This window comes from Colius striatus, chromosome 7 (genome assembly GCF_028858725.1).
Source record: "Colius striatus isolate bColStr4 chromosome 7, bColStr4.1.hap1, whole genome shotgun sequence".
In the NCBI taxonomy this organism is placed as follows: Eukaryota; Metazoa; Chordata; class Aves; order Coliiformes; family Coliidae; genus Colius; species Colius striatus.
The window spans coordinates 34,778,249-34,806,125 of NC_084765.1; the positions used below are offsets into that span (position 1 = coordinate 34,778,249).

Sequence of the window (27,877 nt, forward strand, 5' to 3'; positions counted from 1 at the left end):
TCCCAGCTCCTGTTCTTATTATATCCTTACACTGTTCGTTACAATTAGTTTTCCTCGTGGACTGCTGAGTGGAAATATAGTGTATAAACATCTGATGGCCCTGCTGCATAACCCGTAACTCTGAATCCCCTACTATCTCCATGGAGCCCCACAAGCAGGAATTTGGGTGTGCTAGAAGTCCCAGAGGCCTTTATTAATGAGTGGTATGGTGATGGAACACTGTACTGTGAGCTCGGGGCTGACTGGAGCCAGGGGACTACCATGTGACACCAGGACCTCCACAGCCCTTCCCTGCAGGAGGATGGTGGCTGTAGAATAGGCACATCCTGATTCCCCAGCTGAGATTTTTGATGTGCTTAACATTTGCTGCAATGAGATGGCATGAGAGGAGAAATACTGAGTTTGGAAATCTAGAAAGGCAGCAATGCCATTAAGAGAGTACATATCACTTCTGTGCTGTCAAAACCTTCTTTTCTGCACTCTGCTTATGTGCATGCTGGATAATCCACGCACACAAAATTTGGCACACAGCTCGTAGCACTCAGCAAAATACAGAGCAGCAACCCATGCTAGTGAGAGCTCCTACAAAGCAGGCATTCTTTTTACAAGTAATTAAATTGCACTTCACCAAATAAATGAATGCAGCGTGTTTTGTGATGCATTATCCTTTGGGGGAGGGGGGGAATTTTATTGTTCCCTTGCTTGCTAATTTACAGGACCCTGCATTTTACTGTGATTCTCCCAGCCAGCATTGGGAAGGGGTGAAACTTTGCTGTAATTAGGATACAATGATTAAAAAGCAGGCGCAAAACTTTCTCCATTGTTGCAGTTTTGCTGGGGTTGAGCTGCAAAGCAGCTTGGTTCAGCTGCAGTGTAAATATTTCTCTCAAAACCCAATTATTCTGGTGGCATTTTGGATTTCTGTTTATCACGTGGGCTTTCCTTTTTCAACTGCTGCAGTTCTTCGTGATAAAAAACTTGTGAAAAGTTAAAATTAAAATTCAAATGTAAAATTATGTTAAAATTTAAGATTTTGCAACCTTTGAAGTGTTCCTTTCTGTATCCAGCTTGTGCACTGGCTCTTGCATCCTTTGGCAGGAAGGTGTGTGAGCAGCTGCTTTCAAGCCTCAGCTAAGGAGCTGTGAACAGAGCACACGTAGGTCACCAAAGATGGGAGAGCAGGATGCCAACAGCAGTGTTCATTCATCAGTTGTGTATCATTCCTGAGTGTACTTATTTTATCTTTGAGATTGAAACTGCACATTAAACATTGGCCTGTGATGCAGATGCAATAGGACAGTGCATATGGGCAGGAGGTTTTGTGGGAGAGGGGAAATGTGAAGGGTTTTCTCCAGGAGCCTTCTTGTTTGTTTGCTAGCAACTTGGTTGACAGTTGTTGTTTCTTAAAAAACATATTTAAATACAATTTAAATCATCTTTACTTGCATGACAAAGCTTTGGAAACTAGGGAGGTTGCATAGCCCTCTCTGGGTTTCAACAATTTGAGTCTAGTAGGAGTGAATTCCAAAGCAAAGGGTCGTGGAAGCCTGTTCCTTGCCTGTGTTTAAATTGGGCGATGCTAGCTGCAGGGTGTTGGCAGAGCTGGGCCGCTCTGCTCTGCTCGGGAGGAAGGGCTGGCTCTGAAGAGGCAGCAGTTTATTAAGCAAAGGGGTAGAGCTCTCCCTACGAGTGACTTGGCCTCTGCAACAGGACAGCTGCAGTTTGCAGTAGTTGATGTTTTCAAACGCAGTTTGGTGTAGTAATACAATCTGCCTGCCAGCTCCATGTTCTTCAGTGCTCTGTAAGTCAGGCAAGGAAAATGGCTCCAAGGAGTAGCGAGTGTGCAGAATTTCAAAGCAGCTGGAAGTGCTGTTTTGTAAAACACACAAACAGCCATTTTATTTCTGATTTCATTTCTGCAGAACAGAATTCAGTCTAGTAAACCCAAAGTATTGGGGTTTTTTTCTGTGAAGCCAAACACTTGTAGTTCCTCCACCGCTGAGAGTGATTTATGTCCCCTCAAAACAGGCAGTAGGAGAAACGTGAAGCCCATAAACAAAAAACTCTTACATATTTTCTAATCCCTGCAAAGGAGAAGTTTCAGAGTCCTCTGAGTTCTTTACCCTAATATTAGTTGTCCTTTTACTGGTTTCTCTGCTCGCTTATTGCTATAAAGCACTTCTGCACAGCTCTGGGATTGCACATCCTTCAAATCTCCTAGTAACAACCAGGTGGCTCAGTATGTGAAACTGTAAGTCAGTACAAGTGTGTATCTCCAAAATCAAACTGGTTTCATTAACACACATGAGGAATAACTCACTGGTAGCAGAAGGGTTTTATGAATGTTTTGCAGTCTATGATTATCACTGACTATTGTTCTGATTTTACATAAGTAATTGATAAAGTCTGTGCTGTGATCTCCACAGTGCCTCTCAAATTAGGAAGCTTTTTCAGTAACTGTGCTTTTATAATTGAATATCCTTTTCTGCTTTTCTGAGCCAGAGCTGCAAGAGGATTTGTCTGACACCTCATTTCTTTGCACCCCAGTTTAGCAAGTCCTTTAAGATGTGTGTTCAATTTCAGAAATGTCCAGCTCATGTTCAGCAAAGCATGGTCCTAAAATTAAGCATTTCTTACAGTGCCTTGTCAAATTAAGACAATACTTGAAGATGGATATTTTTCATGGAATTTTGGTGTTAGGTTGGTTCAGTCTTTGCGTAGGCAAAGAGCTGCCTGTGGTGCAGATGCTTTCCAAAAACCACTAATTTCCTCAGGCTGAAAACATTGCTGACCGCTACGACTTCGGTGCCAGGTTGTGGCAGCTGTATGTAAACAGAGTGCTTGTACCTCTGAGAATGAATAGGCTGAACCCCTCTTTCCTGTGTGCACCCTTGCTGTTATTGCAAGCTGGGAACTATGTGCAAGGCTCCAAATTTCCTCTTGGTTTCTCCAGTTCACCCAAGTATTTCTTGGGATCATGAGGAGGACACAGCTGAGGAAGTGCAGGTGGCCAGAGGGTTGCCACCACCCTGGCAGGTGATGCTGTGCCTAAGCAGAATCAGCCACTGAAGAGTATTGAAGTAACACTATTGTTTCTCCCTCTGTTCTTTCACCCCTAAACAAACAACAAATCCTTTTAATTACTATTCAAGGTGCTGGGCAGAGATTTGGGATATGGCTTGCTTCTGGTCTGTCACAGGAAGCCAACAGTTGACTTTTTCTTTGTAAGGGCTGGCACAAGATTAACATGAGGACTCAAAGAAGTAGTGAAAGAGGACCTGATGAGAGATGCTGGTGTTCAAGAGGATCCTGTATAGCTACAAAAGCATGGGAGGAGCAATGAACCCACAGGGCCTGGTTTTGTGGCTGTGTATTGTTTCACTTTAGGATTACAGTTTGAAATACAGCTATTTAATTGAATAGAAAGATACTGAGGTGTTCTGTGTTTCTTCTGGCCACAGCAGAGGAGGAAACTGGGAGCTGGGAGGACAGGGGAACCAGGTGTGAACATCATGGAACAGGAAGAGTTTGTGTTTCTCTCTTTCCACCTACTCACCCGCTGCATGCTCCAGCTTTTACTGACTTCCTAGTGTGTTCCCACATCCCATGAAGACTTGTATTTTCATTCTTGGCTCCCTCCTCTCCTTTGTTTTGTATGTTTCCACTTCTGAATACGGAAGAGAGAGGTGGTTTTGTCCATATGGTAGCAACAGCTCTTTACTGTCTCTGATATCCTGCTCAGAAATGGAAGGTCCTGGGAGATGACATTGGTGTGAACAGGCATGTGAGGAGGAGACAAAAGGGATTTGAGAAGATTTGGTAAGATATGAGAAGAAAACTATTCCAGCCCTAACAATCCCTATCTGGAGGTGATCCCAAAAATTCTAGGGGCCATAAGCCCTGAACAGCCTTGCGTGGGTGGTTGTGATAGTGGTTATGATAGACCAGCTCTGTTTCAGGGTAAATTTAGAAAATGCAGATAAGTGATTTCTGAGAACTGCTGGGGTTTTGGCCTCAGGCATGAGTTAGCTGGATACCCAGCTAGGATACTGATATTTAGTCTCTGGAGCCGATTTGGTAGAAGCAGTGACGTTCATGGTGGGGCTTGAAGTTTGAACAGATTATTGTGGAAGACAACTTTGTAAACTGCTGTGTCAGAGGCAGCCAAAGCAATGCTTCATTTTCGGGTTGTGTTACACAGCCTGTGGTCATGCTCCCTCGCAGCACTCAGAGAAGTTCTGCAGAGACAAGTCTTTCTTCCGTATCACTTGTCCTGATCTGAGATGCTGTTTTTAGCTGTAAAGAAAACATTGCTTGATGAAGCAGTCTCCATGACTGTGCTTTTGTGTTTAAAATGCAGCAGATGGCATCTGTTTTCTCTCTTGAGTGCATTTAGTAGATTCACCTTAAATTTATTTTGTTTACTGATGAGACTCCAAGTTGACATTGAGTTCTGTGTTGGACCTACAACTCCACATCCTGAGCAGGGTAACTTTCTTGTTAAATAAGACTATGAAAATAAAACAGATGGCTAAGTGTGTGTATTAGCAGTTATTCTTAGGGAATGCACATTGTACTTTTGGGCAAATATAGTCGATAATGGTTTGTAGATGTATTTTTTTTAATATATAATTAACATTGGGGCCTAAGATACACTTGGATTCACCCATGAGCAGACCATTTGTGGTAGGAAATACTGGACATGCTGTCTTAGGATGTGTGCATCTGCAAACAGCTGTTGGAAGACCAAGCCTAGCTTTTCTCTCTTGTATATTTTCCTACTGTGTAGTTGTTGATCAATGTTACCATTAAATTGTTAAGTGTTTAATCTGATATTGAAGGGTTGCTTCTGCAATCCTGAATTTAGTTCAGTGTCTGAGCTCACTGCAGTTCATGTTTGTGAGAAATACTGTAAGGGGTCAGTCATCATTTCTATCTACATCAGATGAACTTAACTGTTTTCTTCACCTTCTAAAGTATTGAGATTGGCAAGTGATCTATAAAACTTGCTTACATTCTTTCCTGTGGCATTTGGAACACTTGGAAACACTTACAGTATGACCGTGATGTTTGTTAAATATCTTTCAAATTTACAAATGGCTGATTTGTTTTAACCCATTCTAGTACATGCTAGTTGCATGTGTTTTCTGAGCCTCGCACACAGTATATATTAATGCTTACAAAAAATGAGGAGGAGCAAGGAAGTGTTTATGTGCAGTAACATTTTCTATATCACTAAAGATTGTGAGTGCCAAGTTGATCATATGTATACAGGGACACTGTCACAGCAACACTTCTGCAAATACCATGAACGTTCTATTTTGTCATACTTTTGTCATTTTGTCATATTATCACTGAACATATGAAGGATAAGATGGTTATCAGGGGGAGTCAAGATGGCTTCACCAAGGGGAAATCCTATTTGACTAACCTGATATCCTTCTATGAGTGCATAACCAGCTGGCTAGATGAGGGGAGAGCAGCGGATATCATCTACCTTGACTTCAGCAAGGCTTTTGACACTGTCTCCCATAACATCCTCATCAGAAAGCTCAGGCAGTGTGGCTTGGATGAGTGGACAGTGAGGTGGGTCAAGAGTTGGCTGAATGACAGACTCCAGAGAGTGGTGATCAATGGCACAGAGTCGAGTTGGAGGCCTGTGGCCAGTGGAGTTCCACAGGGATCGATTCTGGGGCCAGTTTTGTTCAACATCTTCATCAACCACCTGGATGAGGGGACAGAGTGTACCCTCAGCAAGTTCCCTGATGACACCAAACTGGGAGGACTGGCTGATTCCCCAGAGGCTGTGCTGCCATTCAGCGGGATCTCGACCGGCTTGAGAGCTGGGCAGAGAGGAACCTCATGAGGTTCAACAAGGACAAGTGCAGAGTCCTGCATCTGGGAAGGAACAACCCCATGCACCAGGACAGGCTGGGGGTCGAACTGCTGAAGAGCAGCTCTGCAGAGAGAGACCTGGGAGTCCTGATTGATAATAAGCTAAACATGATCCAGCAATGTGTCCTCGTGGCCAAGAAGGCCAATGGCATCCTGGGATGCATCAAGCAGAGTGTGGCCAGCAGGTCAAGGGAGGTTCTTCTCCCCCTCTATTCTGCCCTGGTGAGGCCTCATCTGGAGTCCTGTGTCCAGTTCTGGACTCCTCAGCTCAAGAGGGACAGAGAACTTCTGGAGAGAGTCCAGCACAGGGCTACCAAGATGATCAGGGGATTGGAACATCTTTCATATGAGGAAAGGCTGCAGGAACTGGGGCTGTTTAGTCAGGAGAAGAGGAGACTGAGGGGTGATCTTATTAACATTTATAAATATCTAAAGGGTAGGTGTCAGGAGGCTGGGACATCCCTTTTTTCTGTAGTAGATAGTAACAGTACAAGGGGTAATGGGATGAAGCTTGAACACAAAAAGTTCCACTTAAACTTAAGAAAAAACTATTTCACTGTTGAGGTGAGGGAGCCCTGGCACAGGCTGCCCAGAGGGGTTGTGGAGTCTCCTTTCTTGGAGCCTGGACGTGTTCCTATGTGACCTGATCTAGGTGAACCTGCTTCTGCAGGGCGGTTGGACTAGATGATCTCTACAGGTCCCTTCCAACCTCTACCATTCTATGATACTTCTAAGATGTCTTGTATTTAGGTGCTGGTGACTGCATTAAGTCTGGCTGCTGGGCTTTCACAGGAGGGATTGCTGGTTTGATTTAAATGGCCTGTGCTATGAACACGTTGTGCAATTGCCACCACGTCCAGCATCCTGTCCCAGTCGGCACCGTTCCTTGTTTATCTCAGATCACAGACTGTCTGGTCTAGTATTTTCACCATATTATAATAGTAATAAACTAGTAATAAAAAATGTATAAAATTCACTTCAGTTCTTATTTGCCTTACTGATAAGAGCATCACAATTCCAGCACTTCCTAGCTTTTCACTGCACCCATAATGTTGAAAGGCTTTGTTTAATTAGAAAAAAATAATAGAAATGTTTTTTTGTTTTCTTTATCACATGAATCTAGGAGCTGCTGCCTTCAGAATAAACCCACAGCTGTTGTCAGGCTTGCAGTAAGATCGTAAGAGCTGGCAACGCTACTGAGTTTGTTTTGTTACAGCCAAAGTCCAGCTTAGAAATCTGGAGGGGATATCCCCAGGAAATAACACCTTGAGTTCCCACACTGTCTTCCTTGCCCATTTGTAAAGCTGTGGGATAAATCTTCCCAACACGAGATTTAGCTTAACGCACTGAGGCTTTTTTGTTCGTCTTCTGATCTCTTTCCCCCACCTCTTCCTCTCCTCTCCGTTTAAAACCTGTTATCTCTGTGCCGGAAGACACGGCTGCCAGAGCACCGGCACCGCTGAATTTCAAGCTCCTTTTACAGAGCACAGTCTCTGACGCTGTTGAAGGCAAGCAGAGCTTTTACCCTTTTTTTTTGCTCTCTCTTTCTCACTTATCTTCCTCCTCCTTATAAATCTCTCGCCCGTATCTGCAGGAAGCCGGGAGCCATGCTGTGTCGGTGCAGGCTTTCCTCTCCCTCCTTCCGCCGCTCGCTGGCCCAGGGCCATCCTATCTGCTCCCCCACGAGACTCAGCACGAGTACAGTATGCCTCCTCCTTCACCAGGGACAAGTCTACTTGAGTGATGCTAGGAGGTTTCAAAACTATTAACTCTAATCCTGTCTTGTGTGCCAAATGGGCAGGAGGTGATACTGCAGTTTAAGCAGTCTAATCAAGGTCCAGATCAAGTAGAATATTTTGGGGGATTGTTTACTTCTCCTCTCGCCTCATTTGGGGTTGGCATCCTTTGAGCCATCTTTCTGCAGGTGAAAGGCCAGCTGGTAAATCTGTCCTGATTTCCCTTCTTGGATATACTTTACTGAGGCAGAAGATTGCAGCAGCAGAAGTGAGGACTTCTTCCAGGCTTCTCCAGTGTGGCATGGTATGGCTGTCCCAAGGGTGGAACTAGTGAATGCTGTCAACCTTACTGAGCAGTCCTTCTGGTTTTTTAAACAAGCAAGATACTTTCTTCTGCAACAGTTGGGCTGAGAGATGGTGTTGATGTTCACTGATATCTTTGCATATTTCCATGGGAAGTTGTTGAAGAAGAGAGGTGAGAAATAATTGACCCAGAATGGTTAAATGTCATGAGACTATAGATTTCTTCTGTTGCTAGCAAACTGCAACAAACTACTTAAGCAAACTGGATTTTTGTGCTGAACAGAGGCAGATTTTCAGACTTCTGGACTCTTGGAGTTTCTGTGTACACTTTTTGTCAATAATTCTTAAGTAAATATTTGCATATCTGATTTTATCTCCTAGTAGATTGGCTTGGGTATGCACTTCTATACAAGCACTACAGAAATTCCTAACCTGTACAAAATAAGCATCTGTCACAATCAGGAAGTAAAAAATATATGACAGCAAAACCGGGTTTTTCCTGGAAGAAAGCATGTGTTTATGGTCTCTCATAAAAAACCCCGGGGCTTGCAGTGTGACATGCAGGAAAGACACAAATGGTTAAGCTCAATGTACAAAGACAAATGAGCAGGAGTGTTTGCGTATGACCTACATGACCTTGGAAACATTGCCTTAACAACAGAAATAGCAGTGTGCAAACGAGCTAATGCTTGCAAATACCTTCTTGTCCTCTGTGCTGCAGACCCTTAGTGCCAGGATACAGCAGTGTGTGAAAAGGATGATTTGAAGGAGTCAACAGATTGTGCCACCTTACTGCTTAATTTAGTGCAATGTAGGTGACAACCACTGAAAGTGAGAGCTTGGAGCTGATTGTAGTTGGATGGATGTGAGAAAGATCTTGGTTTTTTGAAGGATTTCAAGCCCTTTGTAGTGTGTAACATAGACTGGAAACTTGAATATGAAAAGAAATTGTTGTCTTTGTAAGCAGAAGTGATTATTTGATCCTTCTGAGTCATGTGAAGGTTGCAGATTGCAGGATGGGTGGGCACAGTCTTGCAAGGGACTGTGCTTGCCTGTCATCTCATTCCAGATTTTGAGGCTTTTGAAGTTACTGAGGGTCCTTTAAGGCTCAAGTTGTTCAGGCTGCTTTGTGGGTGCTGATTTGAAGATACTCGTAAGTACACTTGAAGCTGATGAGAAAGTGGAGCAGATTTACCATGCTCGAGTCTTTAATCTGACTGATGTTGTCCCCATGAGTGGGTGAATATGGGGTTTGTGCTGACTGTCTCATTGTACTTGGAAAGTAGCTCTGAGTACAGTGGTTTCTCATATATGCCAGCTGAAAAGAAAAATACTCCAGACAGAAAGGTCTGTGTTCCCTTGTTAAAGGAAGGTCATTCCTTTAGTCACTTGTCATGGCTCAGCTGACTTCACTGCCTCCATGGAGTTATACCAGTCACCATCATAAACTGGACACTTCCTTCTCTTTGTCCATGGAAACACTGATTTTGTTTATATCAGGAGTAATTCTGCTAAAGTCAGTTGAATTACATGGTGGTGAATGCTGTGAGCTGTAGGTTCACTTGATCTGAATTTCTTTGCAGATTTAACCCAAAATGAGTCACAGAAGGGGGTGGGTGATTGTGCAGAGGCAGAGTGGGGACAGCCACTGTCACTACCTTCATCTGCACAGCTTCTCTGCCATCTGATGAACTGTCCAACCCTCTCCCCACCCTGCTCTGCCCGTTCCTGTTGCCAGTTGTGGTATCGATAGCTTGTAATGACTTGGCTTTCTGAATTGCGTGGCTTACCAGAGAGGTGGCCTGTGGTTTGCTAGGTGCACGCTTGCCCATTGGGAAGGTTTGCTGCTTTTAAAGTTAGAAAGCAGTCGGCAAAGATGCTGAAATCTATGTGTAATTTTACCTGGTTGATAGTATGCATTTGCTGCATATGTACGTTCTTGAATTCCTAGTTGTTTGCATACAATCACAGCTTTGCCCCTTCTAGAGAAATCCATAGCTGTGCTGCTAAGAGACATCTGGGGATGCCTGTTGTGACAAGGGCTACTCTCCTGGATAAGGAGGGGACATGCTCTCAGCTGGAGTTGACTGTCAGTAGATGCAGCCATACTGAAAGGAGAATGAAGACATTTCCATTTCTCACACAGAGCAGATCAGCATAAACCTCTGTTCCTGCTCTGTTTTACATCTCTCCTGGGGGATGTGTTTGAGGGAATGCTGTGCAAACTGCTCAGACCTGGGACAATTAAAACACATTTTGAGTTTCCTGAATCAATTCTGTTTCAAAATGAAATCTGTAAACCTGAAGCTTTAGATGAACACCTTAATAAGACAGATATTTCCTCACACCCTTAAAGGGGCAGTGTGGCCTCTGTGCAGCTTGGTGAGACCTGAAGAATAACTGCTTTGCCCGTACAAAATCACAGTTTGACATTTGAAAAGAGAAGACTGAATAGAAATTCCCATTCAATACATACAACTGCTGAGTTATTTTTTCATTGTGATCTACAACATCTCTTTTTTTCTTTCATTTCTTTCCTCTTGAGTGGTAAAAAGAAAATCTGTGATAGTGCTGCAGAAGGACAACTGTCTCACCACGTTGAGAATATCTTGCACAAAAGCAGTTTCACAGGGCAAGCTAAATTCATTTCAGGAGTGAAAAAATGATTTGATGGCTGTTGGGTGTTGGTGAAGCAACTGCTGATTTCAGTGTAGAAGTTTTAGTATCTATATGGCAATAATCCTCATTCCTTCTGACTTGTCTCTCTGCTGTTCTTTCAGTTTTCGTTCTGCAAAAACTCCTTCAGTGAGCTTCACCTGCAGTAAATTCCAGTTTAAAAAGTAATTGTTGTGCCCTTTGCTGCTAGTCTTTCATAGTCTGGGGGGAAAAAAAAAAAGCAAGTGCCTCTACCTGAGAAGGACCTTGTGAAATAAAGCTTGTGACTGGTATTAACTCTAAATGACATGAATTTCCAAGACCAAGAAGTGTGCGTGTGATTTGTCTGTCTGGCCCTGGAGCCTGTGCTCTGTTTCACTCAGGCCATCCATTAGATGAGTGTCCAGAGTGAAGAACAGCGTGCATGTCCTGCAATGCAGCATCCCTCTTTGCCTGCAGATTAACCTCTGCCTGTTTGCTTGCAGAGAGGAAGTCAGGGAACCAGACTCTTGGAGCACCTTGTCTCACACCGTACACTCGGGGGACTACAGCGTGAAGCACCACCGTGGGCTCAACGTTTACATGCTGACAGCTGAAGCCAAGGAAGGGGTAGTGGCCAGCTGGGAGAGTGACATACAGCACCTTCAGATGCACATGCAGAGCCACCAGCACAAGGTAAGGAAAAGGCTGAAGGGGTGAAAGAGATGTGGAGCTGGCTGGTTGCAGCTTGGTATCTGGGGAGGACTCCCATACATGGATACGCTTTGGGGGTGTATTTACCTAGATGTTTTCTCTGGATGCCATTACCAAACATCAAAGCAGACACCTGCCTGTTTTCTTGTAGTTTCAGCACAGGGAGAGCTGATAAAGCTGTATTAGGCAGCAAATTTTGTCTCTCAGAAGGCAAGCAGGTCTTGGAACAGTGCAGGATTGACTTGGCTTCCTGGGCTCTCTCTGGTCTCGAATCATGTCTTCTCCATTAGATTGAGACCTGCGTGGATAGGCAAGGACAGTTTTCCCTGAAGGTGTGCTGTCCCTCTGGCCTGCCTGACAGCTGTCAGGCAGCATTGAGGCAGATGTTGGAGTGAGGCTGGGTTTGTGAGTGATGAGTACAGTGGGCATGTGTCTATTCAAATGGAAAGTTCAGGGTCAGGGAGGAGACTGAGAGGAAAGTCTGGGACAGATGATGGAGAAAACAGCCATTTCCTTGGCACCTCAGTGTAGGGGACTAGGAGGATGGACCTGACTTGACTACACAAAGTATGTGTCTGTGGTGGTTCCCTCAGTGTGCTCCTCTCAGACCCCACAGGAGCTGTGAGGCTTTAGAAGAGCTTCCTCTTACTGCCATAAAATTGATACTACAGGGTCTCAGTTGGGATGGGAAGGTGAAACAGTAAGACACTTCTGTGCCACTTCTCAGAAACACCCACATGTCTTGTGCAGCTGGCATCACTTACGAGCTCATGTATCTGCATTACAGAGGTGTGGAATCTAAATAACTGGATATTTTTGTTCCTTTAACTAAGGAAGGGGGGAAGTGCTGTCTGCAGGCAGTGGGATAGGAGGATGTTCAGAGCTATGGGCCACCTTGACATGTTTTCACCCTTCCCATGGCACCTGAGATGTTAATTACTTCTGATCTCAATGGGAACTGGTGGCATGAGTGGCAAACCCAGGCTAACTGTGAAATTGCTTCCCCTTTCCATGAAAAGACACTAAAGCATGGCCAGCATATCCAGCTTGCTGCTTGTTTGCTCGTGCAAATGCCAGATGGGTACATTTTGCCTGACAATGAAATCAGAAAAGGCTATGTTTAGACTTTTTCTTTCCAGCACTGTTTCACTTCACATCTAATCTGATTTGAATTTGGAAAGCAGCCCTGTAATTATTTCATTTAGGTTCATTTCAGGTCACTTAAAAGCCAGTTGGCTTCCTTTGGAGACAGCTCTATTTTTCAGGCTATTGGCAGAGTGACTTCACTGTGAGGATGCTGGAACTGCCATGGCCCCTCCTTTTGAAAAACTTGCTAGTTCCCAAGCAAGCGTCACTGTTGTGTGCGTCTGGCCATCCTGGCTGTGTTGTCTGTGTCTGGCCACCCTGGCAGGGAACCAGCAGCACGGTCTCTATGCTCTGCTGCAGGGTTACAGCCACCAGACAGCCAGCATGCTGTTTGATCCTGCTTGTTTGCCCTTGCAAAAGAATAGCTGCAGCCCGTGGGTACCACTGCATGCAGAGCCCTGTGTCCCAGCCCTGGTGCTGCATGTTGGATGGAGATGCCATGTTGCCTGCTGCCAGTGGTAACCTGTCTTGGAGAGTACCTCAAAACCAGGGAGCTCTGGTGTAGGTGACAGAATGTATGGGAGGTGGGTAGCATGATTGTTTTAAATAGGAGATTCATGGCAAACACGGAAGTATGTTTAGTGGTCTGTGATTCAGTGGTGCAGTGGCCTTGCTCGTCACTTGCAGTCCTCATGAGTAAACAAAGCATCCTCAATGTAGTGCTGATGATTTGAGCTGCTATTTGTATGTGCAATACCTAGAAGTCTCCTGTGATGCCTCAATTAACATTTTTATATTCAGGGAGAAAATGAGTGGTTTTGATATGAAATGATTTGAAGTAGTTCATTAGAGGTTTGTCTGTATGGAGAGGCACAGGCACGTAGTGAGAAACCACTGTGACCTCCAAAAGCTTATGGTGCAAAGCCCCAAGCAAATCAAGGGAGCTCTGTAGGGTGTACGTTGAAGGATTGAAGTCACTCATTAATTTGAGTCACTTTCTTAGATGTGAACATTGATATATTGCAGAGAAGAGAAAAGAAAAGGAGATATTGAAACAGACAGTTCTTTTAAAGCAAAGTTTTGATTGTATCAAAGTATAAAAGCGTGGGGGATCCTTGATAAAACAGATGCTTTGGAAGATAAATGCTGGAATTTAATATGCTGCTTCTGTTCCACAGTGACATAATGTGTATTAATTTTAATAATATGTCATCATTTTTAATTTTTTAGCTCTATCTAGGAAATAAATTTGAGCTACTTAATTATGCATGCAGTCCTTAGGAACAGAGGAGGTGATTAGTTGAGTCCTAGGAACAGGAGACGTATGTCAGTGTTTGGACATCAGCAGCCAATTGCTACATATAAAGCAGCATTTTCATCAATACAGAGAAAATTGAGTTATGCTGATGAGGACTGGGGAGTGCCATTGGGCAGGGATCTGAAGTTGTTCTTAAGCAGGATTTGCTCAAGCTCTTTGGGACTAGGTGTATATATATGGTATTTATTTACATTACTTGGTAGACTGAATTCTGCTGTTTACTGATCTCAACTTTTAAGTGCACTCAAGAAATATGACTACAGCTACTTGAAGAGCAATTACAGAGATGACAGCTCTTCTCAGTGGTGACAGGTGGTGTAAAGGGACAAATTTCAGCTTTGGGGTGTTCAGACTTGCTATTAGGAAAAAATTCTTCATGGGAAGGTTGTGTAGCATGTGAACAGATTTCCCAGAGAGGTGATGGGTATTCACATCATTGGAGGTTTTGGAGACTTGGCAAGATAAAGTCATGGTTGACCTGATGTAGCATTGGTGATAGTCCAGCTTCAGGCAGGAGGTTGAACTAGATGACCTTCAGATACTCTTTCCAAACAATGTTCCTGTCATTATAATCATTTCAGTATTACTGCATAACAAACCCAAAACATAAAATACCCACTACAGTATGTTTGTAGCTGTCCCAGGAGACACCAGGTACAGATATGGAGTGAGCAGGAGTCACAGAAAATAGGGTTATGTAGCTATAGAACTTTTTACAGGTTGGAGGCAGTGTAAATGTGTGACAGAGCAAAGTAACTTTTTTCTTTTCTTTTTTTGTGTCTTGCTACAGAGTTTAAAGCAGCAGACAGAGCCTGTGCTGGGAGATTCTGGAGACAGCTGTGCTAAAGCAGCAGAGCCAGATGGTCAACTGACCACTACCTCTCAAAGCTTAGAAGAAATGACAAGAGAAGGAAGTCAGGAAAGTCCATCCAGTCTTGCTCACCTGGACATCAGGCAGCTCTCAGACCAGACTCACCAGGAGCACAAATGCAAGAGCAGGTGTTTGGGAGCTTTTCATGATGCATCAAATGACTTGCTGAGCCTGGCGGGTGCAAAAAGCCCAGAGTGCTTCTGTGAAAGTAAAAATACAGTGACGTTGAGTAAAAAGGAAGAGGAGGGGCCAGCCTCTGCTGAAGGCTCTGGGACTGTATCAGATGAGGGCTGCACAGTGAGCCTGTGTGCAAGTGTAAACGGTGCCGTAAATCTTCCATCCTGTGGAAATACAAATGAGGAAGCTGGAATGACATCTGTTGGAGTTGTTCTGGATCAAGCTGGCTTGTGCAGTAAAGATAGTCCCCATCAGGAAGCTGAAGCTGCTGAGGAGCCTGCAGCTGACAGTGCTGTTGCTGTGGTTAGGGCTGCAGGCGAAGGCCCAGCTTCCTCGGAGGGCGTGGATGTGGCTATGGGCCAAACTGAATGCAGGAACTGTGCAGGGGCGGCTGAGAGAGCTGCAGGCCAGCAACAGGTAGAGGATGGGATGGCTGAGGCTGATGAAAAGAGGACTGCAAACCTAGAAGAGCAATCACCAGCTAAGGAGGAGTCAGCCACTGCGGCTCAGCCCTTACTTGGTGGTTTTAATGGCACTGAGAATGCAGCTGAAGAAGATGCAGATGTGGGAGCGGTACCAACATGTGGCAATGAGAATGCAGACGGTAGCAATGCTGATGTCTCCGTTGACCTTTGCAAGACTGACAGTAACAGAGAGTCTGGAGAAGACTCATGCACTGATCAGGTAAACAGTGGCTTCTTGGAAAGCCAAGGCAAGGCCCTTGTGGCAGCAAGGCAGGATGTCACGAGCACCACGGCAGCTTTGCCAGCAGTCAACGGGGTGAAGGGTCTCACATGTGCAGCAAAACCTGCTGCTGCTTTGGAAATCCATGGCAGCGGGGAGCAAGAAGGGCAGGTGGAAATGGATTGCACAGATGAGAAATCTAGCTTGCCCTCCCTGGAAGACAGTGTGGAAACTGATGGCCCTGATACTAAACCTGAAAACGATGATGTTGGTGGATCTGTTCAAAGTAGTGCAGAACCTGCATGTTGCCAGGAAGGCAGCAAGATTACTGAACGTGTGCCTGAAGCAATGGAGGACAGCAAAGCCAGTGAAGAAGAGCCAGCAGGAACTGATACCAGCAGCAGCAGAGATGGAGGAAGCACAGATTCTGCAGATGGAGGTCAGGAAGTTGCTAGCTATCACCCTTCTGCTGGTCAAACTGTTGTTAAAGATGAAATGGGAGACAGCTTACAAATGGACACTGCTGGAGAGGGTAAACATGAGCCTGCATTGCTCCCTCCAGAGGATGCAAGCACATGCCTGACAGAAAAAGAGCCTGCACAAACCAAAGCAGAGACAGCAGAAAGTGCTTTGGAGCAGGAGGGGCTGAATGGCGAGATGAAATCTCTCTCTCCCCCACCCAGAGGAGAGGGATCGGCTGTGAGCCAGGAGGGAGATGCTGCAGTGGCACCTCCCGGGCAGGAGGCAGCTCTGCAAGGTAATGACCCTGCGTTAGCTCCGTGTGCCAAGGGCGCAGACTGTGTGGAGGATAATTTAATAGGCACACCCTCTGTAACTCATAATGAAGAATCTAAACAAAACCAGGAAGCAGTGGCGGCAGCGGGCTCGGCTGAGCTTGCCCAGCAGCGCGGCGGGGAGCATGGCAGGGTAGCTGCCAGAGCCAGCTGGCCTGGGGACAATGCAGGGGACCAGGGCTCTCTGGAGCAGAGCCTCTCGCAGCAGGCTGAAGGAGGCAAAGTGGAGCCGAAGCAGGAGGTTTGTGCAAGTGACAGGGAGCAGATTGTGTCAGAGGAACTTCTTGCTGGTGGTGTGAAATCCTCTGCCTGCAGTCCCGCTCTGACTGTGGCAGGTGCCAGCAACGTGGATGCTGAGCTGAAAGGGACGGCTCATGCCAAAGAAGTCTGTGAGACAGGGGTGGTGGGTGCAGGAGAAGGCAACATGCACGGACCTGCATCAGCAAGCAAGTCACCAGCTGCAGAGAGCAACTCGTGTCCAGATGTGGGGCTGAATCAGGATCCCAGTCAAACCCTACAACAAATCTCCCCACGCAGTAGCACCCCTGAATTAAAGGATGCTTCAGAAGTGGAAGCCCCGAGTGATGCCTGTGAGGGTAAAGAAATATTAAGACCAGTGACAATAACCCCTATGGGTGTGTATCCAGATGAGCAGGAGGATAAGGACAGTGTGCTTCCCCGGGCAGCTCTTCAGCCCATCGCAGAGGAGCCCACGTGCGACAGCGACTCCAGCACTGACACCGTTTGTCCAGCCAGCGAGAGCGATGCTGCTCCTGCTGCCAAAGCAGCATGGAGCGAGGGTGAGCCCCATGGAGAGCAAAGCCAAGCTGTACCTGAATTGCCCTTCTCACCCTGTTCGTGCCGTTTACATGCTGTTGAGTCACTGGAAAATGTGGGAGTAAAGAGTTTGGTTTCGGCAGATGATGGCTCCTCTTTGGATAAAGTTCCTAAAATGGTAAAAAGTTTTGACGCAGTGGTTTTTGCAACAGAGACACTTTGTTCCCCTGGATTACCAGCCACAGAAAAAGTGGGGCTTGAGCCCCAGGCTGCAGTGGATGTGGGAGCCAGCCTTAATGGGGAAATGGTTTTAAGTACCTCAACAAAGAAGACGAACGTCAGCCCGACCGTGCAAGGGGATGAGCCTGGTACAGGTAGGAAAAATCAGTTGGTTTGTTGCTTTCTAGTTGGGTGGTTTTTGTAGGTGTGCCTCTTAACATCTCCTGAGCAAAGGAAAGGAAATGAGAACAAGAGGCCTGCCTTGCAGAGGAAGTGTAGGTGTATGGGGTTCTTCTGAGAAAGAGGAAATCTGAAGTGACTTATTAAAACTTTCAGTTCAAATCCATGTTTCTTGGCTGGCACTGGAGGTGAGGACAGGACATTATCTCCTATGCATTTGTGGAGAAGAATTTCCAGCTCGTGAATCTTCCCATGGAGCAGGAATGAATGGGAGGGAAGCTGTTTGGATGACTGTATCTTCAATTTTCATGTGGGCCCGAGGGTTTGTTTGCTTAGTGCTAGTCCTTTGCTTCTCCCCTTTAGTTTTGCTAACATAGAGTCAGAGGGTACAGCGGGGCTTTCTTGCATTTTCTTTGCTTGTCTACTTGAAACAGCTGCCAGTGTCCTTCTGAAGTGCACAAAGCCACTTCCTAATTGGTGGTATTAGGTCACTTAAAACAGCCAGCGAGCCCTACCCCCACCGCCTTTTCCGGGCTCCAAAGCTTTTTCTGTCGGGCAGAGCAGGCAGTGGTGTTTTCCAGCAGCCCTGGAACTCAGATGATGGGCTTTGCTCGCTGCCATCGACCGGGAAGCGGGGCTGGCGTTCCCCGTGGGTGAGTGGTGATGGGGGGAGAGCAGGGGGGACCTGAGGGCAGCACAGACGTGTGGTGCCTGTGCAACGGGAGCTAACAGAAAACGTCATCAGGTAACTCCAAAAAGGGAAACAAAAGGGATAAACTGAGTGAAAGAGAAATGGATTTGTTGCTCCGGCCTGGCATTAAATCATAGGTGAATTTGTTACTGAAGCGTAGGGCTAATCTGATCTTTATATTCCACCTGTTCAGGCAGCTGTTAAATGGAAGCAGCTGAACTTTTTCAGTTGCCCTTTTTTTTTTGTTTGCTATGAGAAAATGATAGTCCCTTGTGCTTTCCCAGCACCAACCCACCAAAACATTTAAATGATTAAAAAAAAAAAATGTGCTTTAATGCAGATCATGAAGTTGTAAAAGTATAAAGCTGTTTCACTGCTTTAATGTTGGGAGCTGTTTCATTAGCCTAAATGCAGAATGGGACAATGGCAGAGGATTTGTTCTGATATGTGCTAACAGAATAACTGGGGGCAGGGGAAAGGGTTGATTTTGGGGGTTGATAGGTCAGTGGTGAGTTCAGCAAATCCTTTTTTTATTGACTTAAGGGGTTTTAGAAAGTTTATGTGCTGGGAGATAACCAGTGAACGTTAGTTAGGAGATAATTAGTAAGTAAGTAGAAAGATTTAAAGGTGAATTAGAAAGCTGTTTTCAGAAAGAACTTGTTTTAGTGCCAGGGCGGATTGACAATTCAGTAGGACAGGAGGGGCTATAAGTCAATACCTGGCAGGGCTCCTTTCTTCTGGGAGCCTCCCACTCTGCCAGCAACATCTCTACGCTCCAGGTCTTTATCTCTAATTGGATTCTTGGAGGCATGACGTTGTCTAGGAGAGGTTTTAAAAGGACTAAACAGTCCAATACGATAGCAACTGAGGTGAGAAAGTATTATTAAGGCATCATTCTGTGTTAGGGTATGGAAAGGGGCAGGGGGAAAAGAGGTGATCCTGTTACTGACTTTGTATGCATAAAGGATTTAGGGATAAATGGTCTCGGAATACAATGGTCTGACCTCTCCATAAGGCAGAACTCTTTATTTGCAATGGGATGCTGCATCAAGCAAAATTTCAGCTGGAATATTTTCTCTTGAAGAACTTTAGGATTGCTCGGAGGCAAAATGAAATTAGCTTAAAGCAGAGACAAGTAACTACTGTGAATCCAAGCTCACTATTTGATATCTTTCTGAAATTCACCCCTCATAAAGCAGCAGCTAGAACTCTGATATGACAGTAATTCAAGAGAAGAGGTTTACTGTGTATTATTCTTGCTGCGTACATTCTTCATGTCCATATCCAAGCTTTGGGTAGCGTGTTTGGTGTGCTAGTTCAGTGGCAGCCTTCAGTTCTTTGTGTCAGTTCTTCTTTGCTGTGTCAGTGTCGGGGAGTTTTCCCTGCAGCTGGGTTTGTACAGAGTATTTTGCAGCCATGCAGGAGTCATCGGTGCTCAGAATGAATCAGATTTTTTTTTCAGTAGATTACAATAAAGGCTTCTCAAAGGAAGTGTAGGTCACCAGGCTGTTTCTCAGAAATGCATGTGGTCAGAGATTTTTATTGTGATGCTAATTTATCAGAGATGTAACCATCCATAATTACTGTTGTCACTGCTCCAAGTCATTGAGCTCTTTCATTTTTTAATTTACGTTGTGATATTGCTCCCAGATACATACCTCTTTATCTTATTTGTCTCCACTTAGTTTCAGCCTACCCCCAAAAACAGACTTCAAAGGGCTAATTGCCTTATTTCAGACAAGTATCTAGTGACTGGTCACAACACTGAGGGAAGATGATGAAGCTAGAATATCCTACTTTCATAAGGCAGTCTTCGTGCTGGTTAGCTTTAGACTCAGGAGGAATGGGTACTATAAACACATTATTTGCAAGTCAGGCAGATAGATGCTACTCATTAAAACAGCAGGCAAGATATGAAATCACACTACAGTAGCCAGGTTGGGTGGGAAGAGAAGAAATAATGTGTTTCTGCTGACAAAACAGCTCTGAGTAGATGTAGCTTCTTGGCAGAAAGCAACCCTGGCAGGGGCAGGTTATATCATTGGGGTTTGGCATTTAAATTCACAAACACTGTAATCACTGCTCCTTAGCTCTTCTCCCTGGGGAAATATCCCTGGTGTATCTCTGGTAGGTCTTAGCATTTAAGAATATCACCTTATTTTGAATTTTACCAGTCCTCACCTCATTCTCATCACTGGCATTTTCCCTATGGCAAAGACTTTAATACAGTTTCCTTCCCCTGTTAGAGCAGCAGGACGAACCAGTAACAATTGTCCAATGGTACCACACATGCCATGGGGTGCTGTATGCCCTAGACCTCTGTGATGGCATGATAGTGCTTTTTGTTTGAGATATATTTCTTAGTAGATGTTTTGAAAGAAATGGCAGAGTGCAAGAAATTATCCCCTTGAATTTCATCCCGAGGGCACATCTTCATGCTCCAGTTCTTTCCCAACATTTATTATTACTATACTAAACCAGAGGTTTCTTCCTTGCATATTCTGTCTTTGGACCAAGATCTCAACCATCACAGCATTGCCAAAATCCTGAGCAGATCTCATCATGAGCGTGTTCTCTGCTTTGCCAATAAACAGGACTCACAGAACTCGGTGGCATTGCCTCTGGTTTCTGAGAATCTGCCCACAAGCTCATCTAGTCGAGATCAAATTGTGGCAATTTGACTTTGTGATGTTGGATTAGTTTATCAATAGAATGTTGCAAAACCACATAGCCCCAAACTCGAGGTTAGATTTTTTTTGTCAATATAAAAGCACTGGTAACAGCTGTTACAGTGATTTCCCTGTGAAGATGGGAGGCTCCTCTTGCTAAATCCCTGAACGGTTAAACTCAGTGCAAACATATGTCACCCTTAAGAAGGCGTAGTCATCCATCTAGAGTTTGTTTTTATTAGAAATGTGAGAGGGAGCAGGATTAGAGGAAGAGTTAGCTCTAACACAGCCATTCTCCATCTGGGTGGCTTTGGTCAAATCACTCCTCTAAGAGTAGCATTCTGTGTGTCGTGAGGGTCGTTAGAGTTGAGGAGTACTAGACTTGACTTTATGCCAGGAAAAGGTATACAGAAGAGAACCTCAGGAGAATGGTGACTAATGAAAGCTTTGTTGGGCAGAGAAAACAGTTGGGACATGATGTTTGTAGCATTGCGGTGGTGACACCATCGTGGGAGCATGAGGAAGGGAAAAGTCAGCTGGGATTTTATCTCCACGAGAAAAGGATTTGCCTTCTTAGTCCAGGGACCTAAATGTCATCCTTAAGGCAGTGCAGGTGGGCTGAATTTTTGCAGCTTATGTGGCTTTTTTAGCACTTAAAATACCTGTTAAGAGAAGGCAAGACTGGTTTCTTGTGTTACACTTGGGTTAAGAAAGAGGAAAACCAGCAAAAATATTTGTTCTTTTACCTAGACAAATGGGAGCCAAGAAAATAAGTGGGCACATAGAATCATAGATGTGCTCAGCCTCACCTAGATCTTTTCGGGAGTTATACCCTGGGCTTGCTGCTGTTTCATAGTTTCCTACAGTCCCAGACGTGGTAGTTGTTAAAACTAATAACAAACAAGCAGCTAAGTCAAGAATGAAACCAGATGTTGAAAGTCCAAGGGACTTGTTGAAGGGGTTTTGGGGTTGGATTTTCTTCTTTTTTCTTTCTTTCTTTTTCTGAGACTGGTTTGAATAAACAGAAAAATATCAGCTGCATTGAAAGAAGTTTGGTTTTAAATTGCCCGTGCAAACCCTCTGTTTTCACAGGGAAGCTGGAAATGAAAACTGAAGATGAGGTAGATTTTCTGAAAGATGCCAACGAGAGCACAGCCCGTGAGGAACCGGTGAGTGCCACTTCTGCTTTATCACCTTGTCCTCTTCCGTGCTTCTTAAAGAAATGCCACTGCTGCTGCAACCAGCCACCTTAACCTGCTGGTTTCCTTTGTAAAGCTGGATGGTGCCCATCGCTCTTACGTTGTTTTACCCTTTTAAAAATAGCCTGGGTTTTTTAGACCTTGCACTTTCCGACCACTGCGTTTAAGCCACATTTATGTTGTCTCAGATGGTGACGTGGAGATTGACCCAAGAGGTTCGTCATGAAGCAGGGCTGTAGCAAGATTTGGATATGATTTGATAAAAGCCATGCCCTGTGATGTGCTTGGGGTTGGTGATGCTGTGTGGAGGCCAGCAGCATCTTCAAGATCCCTTCACCTAGCTGTCTCTTGTGCTCCTGAAGAGTCTCTATCCATCCCTACTCATGATTTTGTGTTCTGGGAGGTTTTGGCAGAGGGGACCGTGGCTGTGGTCACTGTTGGTGCATGCACAGACTTGGAGGTCTAAAGACTTTGCTATCTGGGAGCATTAGTGCCTTTGCTGAGAGGAAATTTAACAACAGGAAGAGTTACAGGGATCAAATTTGGGAGGAAACCCCATATTTCTCACATCAGTGAAACAATATAAAAAGGTCATACCAAGAATCAGAAATTAGTTGGTGCTGTTTTCTAGTACTTGTGCTTTGCCATGTTTAAGGACTGCCTGAGATTAAAGAACCAAACGTTAATGTTGTGCTTGACAGGGATGTGATTTTGGTTTAAAGCAAAATATACAATTTGCTTTATCAAGAGCTGGGTTATTTGGTCTTACCTTTCTTGGCTTGATTTACATTTGCTCCTATATTTTATAGTGGCCTGTTCCTGAAAAAATAAAGTATTTTCTGGATGCCAGACTGCTGGCAGCCTGTGCTGGTGCCGTTGAGCAGCTGTTTGAGTGTTAACGTACCATTATGAAGCTGTTAAAAGAGAAAATATTGCCAGGATGAGTTAACATTGCAGGGTGGAGCACCAAAAAACTCTGCTCATCCCACAGTAAAGCTCTTCAGGCAGCAGAACAGTCCTGCCAAAGCTTGTCATGAAGTTGGGTTTACTTTGTTTTTAACAAGTTTAAGGCTTAATTTCTGTAGCTATTTGCTCAGTGAGTTAGCCAGGGACTAGAGCGAATAACTTGCCAAGCTAAAGTTAGTGCTGTCTGATAACTAAGTTACTGGAATGTGTGAATGTAAAGATGCTGCTGACTTTTTTTATTTAACCAACCCTTTTTAAAGGTAGTTTTCATGACTAATACTCAGGTATCTGGTAGTAAAGTATCTTAGAAAATGTAAATTAGGATACTTCCTTTTCCTTTCAATCGGGGGAAAAAGGGAAGATCCTGAATTTGGCTTCCATTTTGCATGTTATACAGGCATTTCAAATGTTTGTGTGTATGCTTTCTTCTATTCTTCTTCTCCCTCCCGCCCTGTCAAACACCTCTTTAGAAATCTAGCTTTTCTGGTGCAGGAATGGGAGTGCCAGGGGAATGGAAAGTTTGCTGCAGGACTGACAGGGTTTCCTGTTGCTAAGTTCAACAGAAACAAAATAACAACTGCACTATATTAAGGTCATTTGAAAAAAAAAAAGGGGGGGGGGGAAATCAGTGAAAGACTTATAAATAGAGCTTAATTCACACGTGTAGGTTGGGAAGGGAGCTGCCCTGTGAAAGGCACTGTGGAGTGTGCATCTCCTGCCACGTCCTGTCTCTGCTTTATTTAGCGCTGACTGTTTTTTTGTAGCCAAAAGTCTTTCAGGTGCTCATTGCCTTCTCATTACAGAGCCATTTTGTGGTTAGTAAAAGCGGTTTTCTCGACTTGCTGCAAAGAGAAATGTTGTTGCTTGCAGCTGGTCAGGAGTTGCAGGTATTGAGCAGTCTCACTGGTGCTGTGAGCAACTTTGGACCTTGGGAACTTCATTAACTCCTTGGTTTACGTCTGAGAATTTTGCATGATGTTATTTATAACTATGCAATGTGTAAAGCTGATATATGCACAGGTTGTTAAAAAAATGAGGAGTTTGGAACCTAAAAAGTGCAGCTTCATGTGTGGTGCAGTGAGACTGAAAGACAGTAAGTTTGAGCACACTGGAAAGAGGAAGAGGAAAATTCCTTCGTGTGAGTTGGTTTCTGATGGCTGCAAGTTAGCTGGATTTGTGATGCCAGCATTACATGTATGAGATTGCACATGCTTTCCCCTGTAGTCCTTTCAGAAGACTTTGCCTGAGAGAGGCTCTTGTGCATGTCATGGAAAAATGCAGCTGAAAAATGTTTAGGAAAGTAATGGCTTGCAGGGTTATAAGCTCTGAAAATAATGGGAAAATGGTTTTTCTAATTAAAATGGGGTTTTAAAGTGTCTGTTTCTTAAATCCTCAGAGTATTTTCCCAGAGGTTGTATTTGTTCAGCTATAGAAATTCTGCAACCAGAAATTCCCAAGCTCCTTTTGTGCTGTGTGGTGGGTGCTCATCCTGCCGCAGACTCCCATCTTCTTGCTTTGTTTGGTGGCCTTGATTCTCTGCTCAATAACTTTATGGGGCAATAACTTCATGTGATGTATTAAAATTAGACTTTAGCAATTTTTTTTTAATTGGATAGCTTTAGATTCCTAACTCTGATGAGCAATCTGGTTTGGCTTCTGCATACTGGGATAGTAAAACAATATAGAAATGGTGCCCGGTGGCTCCAGCATTGTGAAAGTAAAGATGCAGTTTGAAATGAACCCTGGTACACTTCTCTTCTTGTGTTGATCCCAGAAATCATCATTAGGATTTGTTATTTGCTGAATCTTTGTCTTCATGTGGCAGGATGGATAAGGTTGCACTGCTGGGTTCATCCAACAGCTTCGGTTGTCTAAGCCTGTGACTGACAAATTGTAGCTGGCTGACCTCAGAAGCAGAGTTCACTGGCAAATAGACCTCTTGTTGTATTTTATTAATTTCATTAGTTAGTTCCTATTGAGTTAAATGCATCCTACCTTTACCACGTGAATTCATCTGTAGTTAATGTCTATACTTTCAGAAGTTGCCGCCTACCAGATAAATCTGCCATTTCTCAATTACCTCCTCAAAGAATGAAGCTTGCAAAAGATTTTGCACTTTGATCTCTCCACTGATCCGAGTAGTGCAGTAATGTTTGATATATTAGCAAGGTCACTTTCTGTGGGAAAACTTGCATTATTTTCAGTGATGATCTGGAAGATGGAAGTGTGTTTATAACACTCTTAGATGACATCAGGTTGGGAGGGGCTGCAGGCACTTGGGAGAACAGGGTCAGGGTTCAGAGTGACCTTAAGAAATTGGAGAGTGCATCCAGATAAGAGATAAAAGCAGCCACAGAGCATGTCACTTGCAAAGAAGAAATCAAAATACACGTTTGCTAAGTCAGATTTCAGCTGGAAAGGGATGAGTAGAAAAAGCCAGAGGATTTTTAGTGGACCACAAGTGAACCATCAGTGAGAGGCTATTGCAAAAGAGGCAAATCTTGGTTTGAGTTATATTGAAGGAGTGTCCTCCATAAAGGGACGGGAGGTGACTTTACCCCTGCATGGCATTGTGGAAGCATCATCAATGTCATCGAATCTGGTTTTGGGTGGCCTGCTCTGAGGAGGACATAGATATACTGGAAAATGTCCAGAGGAAAACAAGAAGAGTTTTAAAAAAACCTGAGAAGGGGTTGAAAGAATTAAATATATTCAGTGCAACAAAAAAGAAAACTATTGTGCAATCTAGCAATCTGCCAACATGAAATAGCAGTTATTAAAGTCCCAGATTTCCATGGCGGCTTGATTTACTGATTTGCTTAATCTGCCAGGATGATTTAAGCTAAATGTTGAAAAAACATCCTGTTATCATCACAAGACTGTTGCAAGACCACCTAGGGAGGCTAAGAAACCTCCTTCGCTGGGAGTTGTTACAGATAAGATAGATGATGCTCTGTCAGGACAGAGCCCCGGGTCTGTTGTTGCCCAGTGCTTTTGGTTTGTAGGCCTCCAGCATTATGCTTTGCTAAATAGTGAGAAAAGGAGGGAGCAGCTTGGCCAGAGTCTGGCAGGGTGTCCTTCATGGGAGGTGGGGGTGAGGAGTTGGGCTGGATTGGGTAGGAGAGAGGCTTGTGAGAGAGAGAAGAGACTCAGAGCATTGAGATAGGACATGTTGGTCTGGACAGTAGGTATGAAGGATTCAGAGATTTTTATTCCCCCAACTGTAGTCTTCCATATTTCTCTTCCCTGGAGTCAGCAGACAAATGAAGAAAATGATGGTCAAGGTGTACAGTGCACCCCCCTCTAATGGCTGGTCCCCAGGAGGAAAGCCTGGTGATGGTTCTTGGTCAAGTCAGGAAGCAGAGAAGTAGATGCTTCATGGCTCAAAGCTGCTGAACCTTGTCAGTTACCCAAGGCAAGAAGACAGTGTAATTCTCCAGGCTTATTTTTTCAGGAAATAACTCCTTTAACAAACTCCTCACCCTGAGAACCTGCCAAACTTCAGGTTATCTGTGGACATTGAAGTCCATTTTCTCCATCTGCGTGTGTGTACATATATACATACTATGGGACGCTGATTGCAAATCCCCATTTTCCAAAGGGCCTGCAGAACAGTGGGGAAAGCTTCCCAATAGCATGAGCAAGTGTCTGAAGTGTTGGAAACAAATCAGAGTGAGGTCCAGCAGTGGAAAGTGCAGCCTTAACAGTAGGCTGCAACCTCCCTCCTTAAAATCACCGGTGGAACTTTCTTGTTGTGAATGTTGTCTGTAACTAGAATAAACATGGAAAAAACTGCCAAAAAGGAACCTGTTCTAAAACTGGTGTTAAAGGGTGACACACACTTACCCATTGGGACAGGGCTTTGGGCTAGTCATCTGTGAGGCCCTTTCTCACACCCACTAGCATCCTGTGTCTGCCCCGGATGCTCAAAGTAAGAGGCTGGTGACATCTAGGAGGATATTGTGTTGGAGGGAATTGTGTCAGACAGTCCACCCCTAAGTAATTTTGTTGCTGTGGAGAATAGATTGCCCTTGGTTTTGCTGCCTGTTCTGTGCATGGCTGTGTCAGCTGTTGAATCCACGATTCGTGTTGCAGGGAGTTAGAATAAAAGCAGGAGGAAAGAAAGGAAAAAGAAATTCAAACCAGGCTGGGATTCTTGTTTGGCCTTTATTACTCATGCTTTGAATTCTGTAGCAGGAAGGAGTTTATACAACTATTGTGGCAGGAGCTTTTTTGTCCTCTGCTTGGTTTCTCTGGGTGCAGCAGTTCCGATGCCTTTTTCTCCCGAACTCTGCTAATCCTCAGCTTGAGCCAGTCGTTTCCAAGCTCAGTCACAGGATTCACGGATGTTAGCGAGAGGAGCAGGAACGCAGACACCGAGCCAAATCCCTGACTCCGTGCAAAGATGCTGCTCCCAGGTTTGGCTTGGCACAAGCCTGCGGCACTGCAGGGCAGATGAAGGTGCCCACGCCACCCCCACAGCTTGCTGTGGTTACAGGGCTTGTGCTAGCCCTCGCTGATCTCTCGAGATGGTGAGTTACTACTTCTCCCCCCTACGCCTGGCCCTTCAGCCACTTCAGACTGTCTTTTTTTAGAGGCAAAGGTTGCTGTGTGTAGCCTTGGTACTCTGTTTCATAATTTCCTCTAATAAAATATCTAGCTCCGCCATCCTCCTAGTATCAGCTCCAAAGGAAGCTTATCTCTCAGCTTTTTCGCACTCATTAAAGACATCAGGAGCTACCTGGAATTTTATTTACTGTCTGCAAATGCTGATACCTCAAAGGCAGAGCTGTGTTTATATTCCTTCTGTAGTCTTATGATGGATGCAGATTAAAGACAACTGTTTAATAATTACAAATCTTCTGCAATGCTTGCTTTTGGCTTGCTTCAGACAAAGGGACTCAGTCATCCAACTTATTGAACATCAGTGTATTAAAGTAGCTTTCTGGGACCCTTTTTAGGAT

At 44.5% G+C, this 27,877-nt stretch overlaps 1 protein-coding gene across 10 annotated transcripts in view; it reads left to right on the forward strand.

Moving 5' to 3' along the window:
* AKAP13 (A-kinase anchoring protein 13) overlaps window positions 1-27,877 on the forward strand; it is a 217,180-nt gene that overhangs the window by 101,801 nt on the left and 87,502 nt on the right. For 9 of the 10 annotated variants that reach the window (XM_061999043.1, XM_061999044.1, XM_061999042.1 and 6 more), the window contains 3 exons: window positions 11,075-11,264; window positions 14,477-17,363; window positions 21,841-21,917. In XM_061999043.1, coding sequence (XP_061855027.1) covers window positions 11,075-11,264; window positions 14,477-17,363; window positions 21,841-21,917 — 3,154 coding nt within the window. Of the gene's footprint in view, window positions 1-11,074; window positions 11,265-14,476; window positions 17,364-17,957; window positions 18,042-21,840; window positions 21,918-27,877 lie in introns of those variants that run through there. The other variant, XM_061999048.1, reaches the window with a different exon arrangement.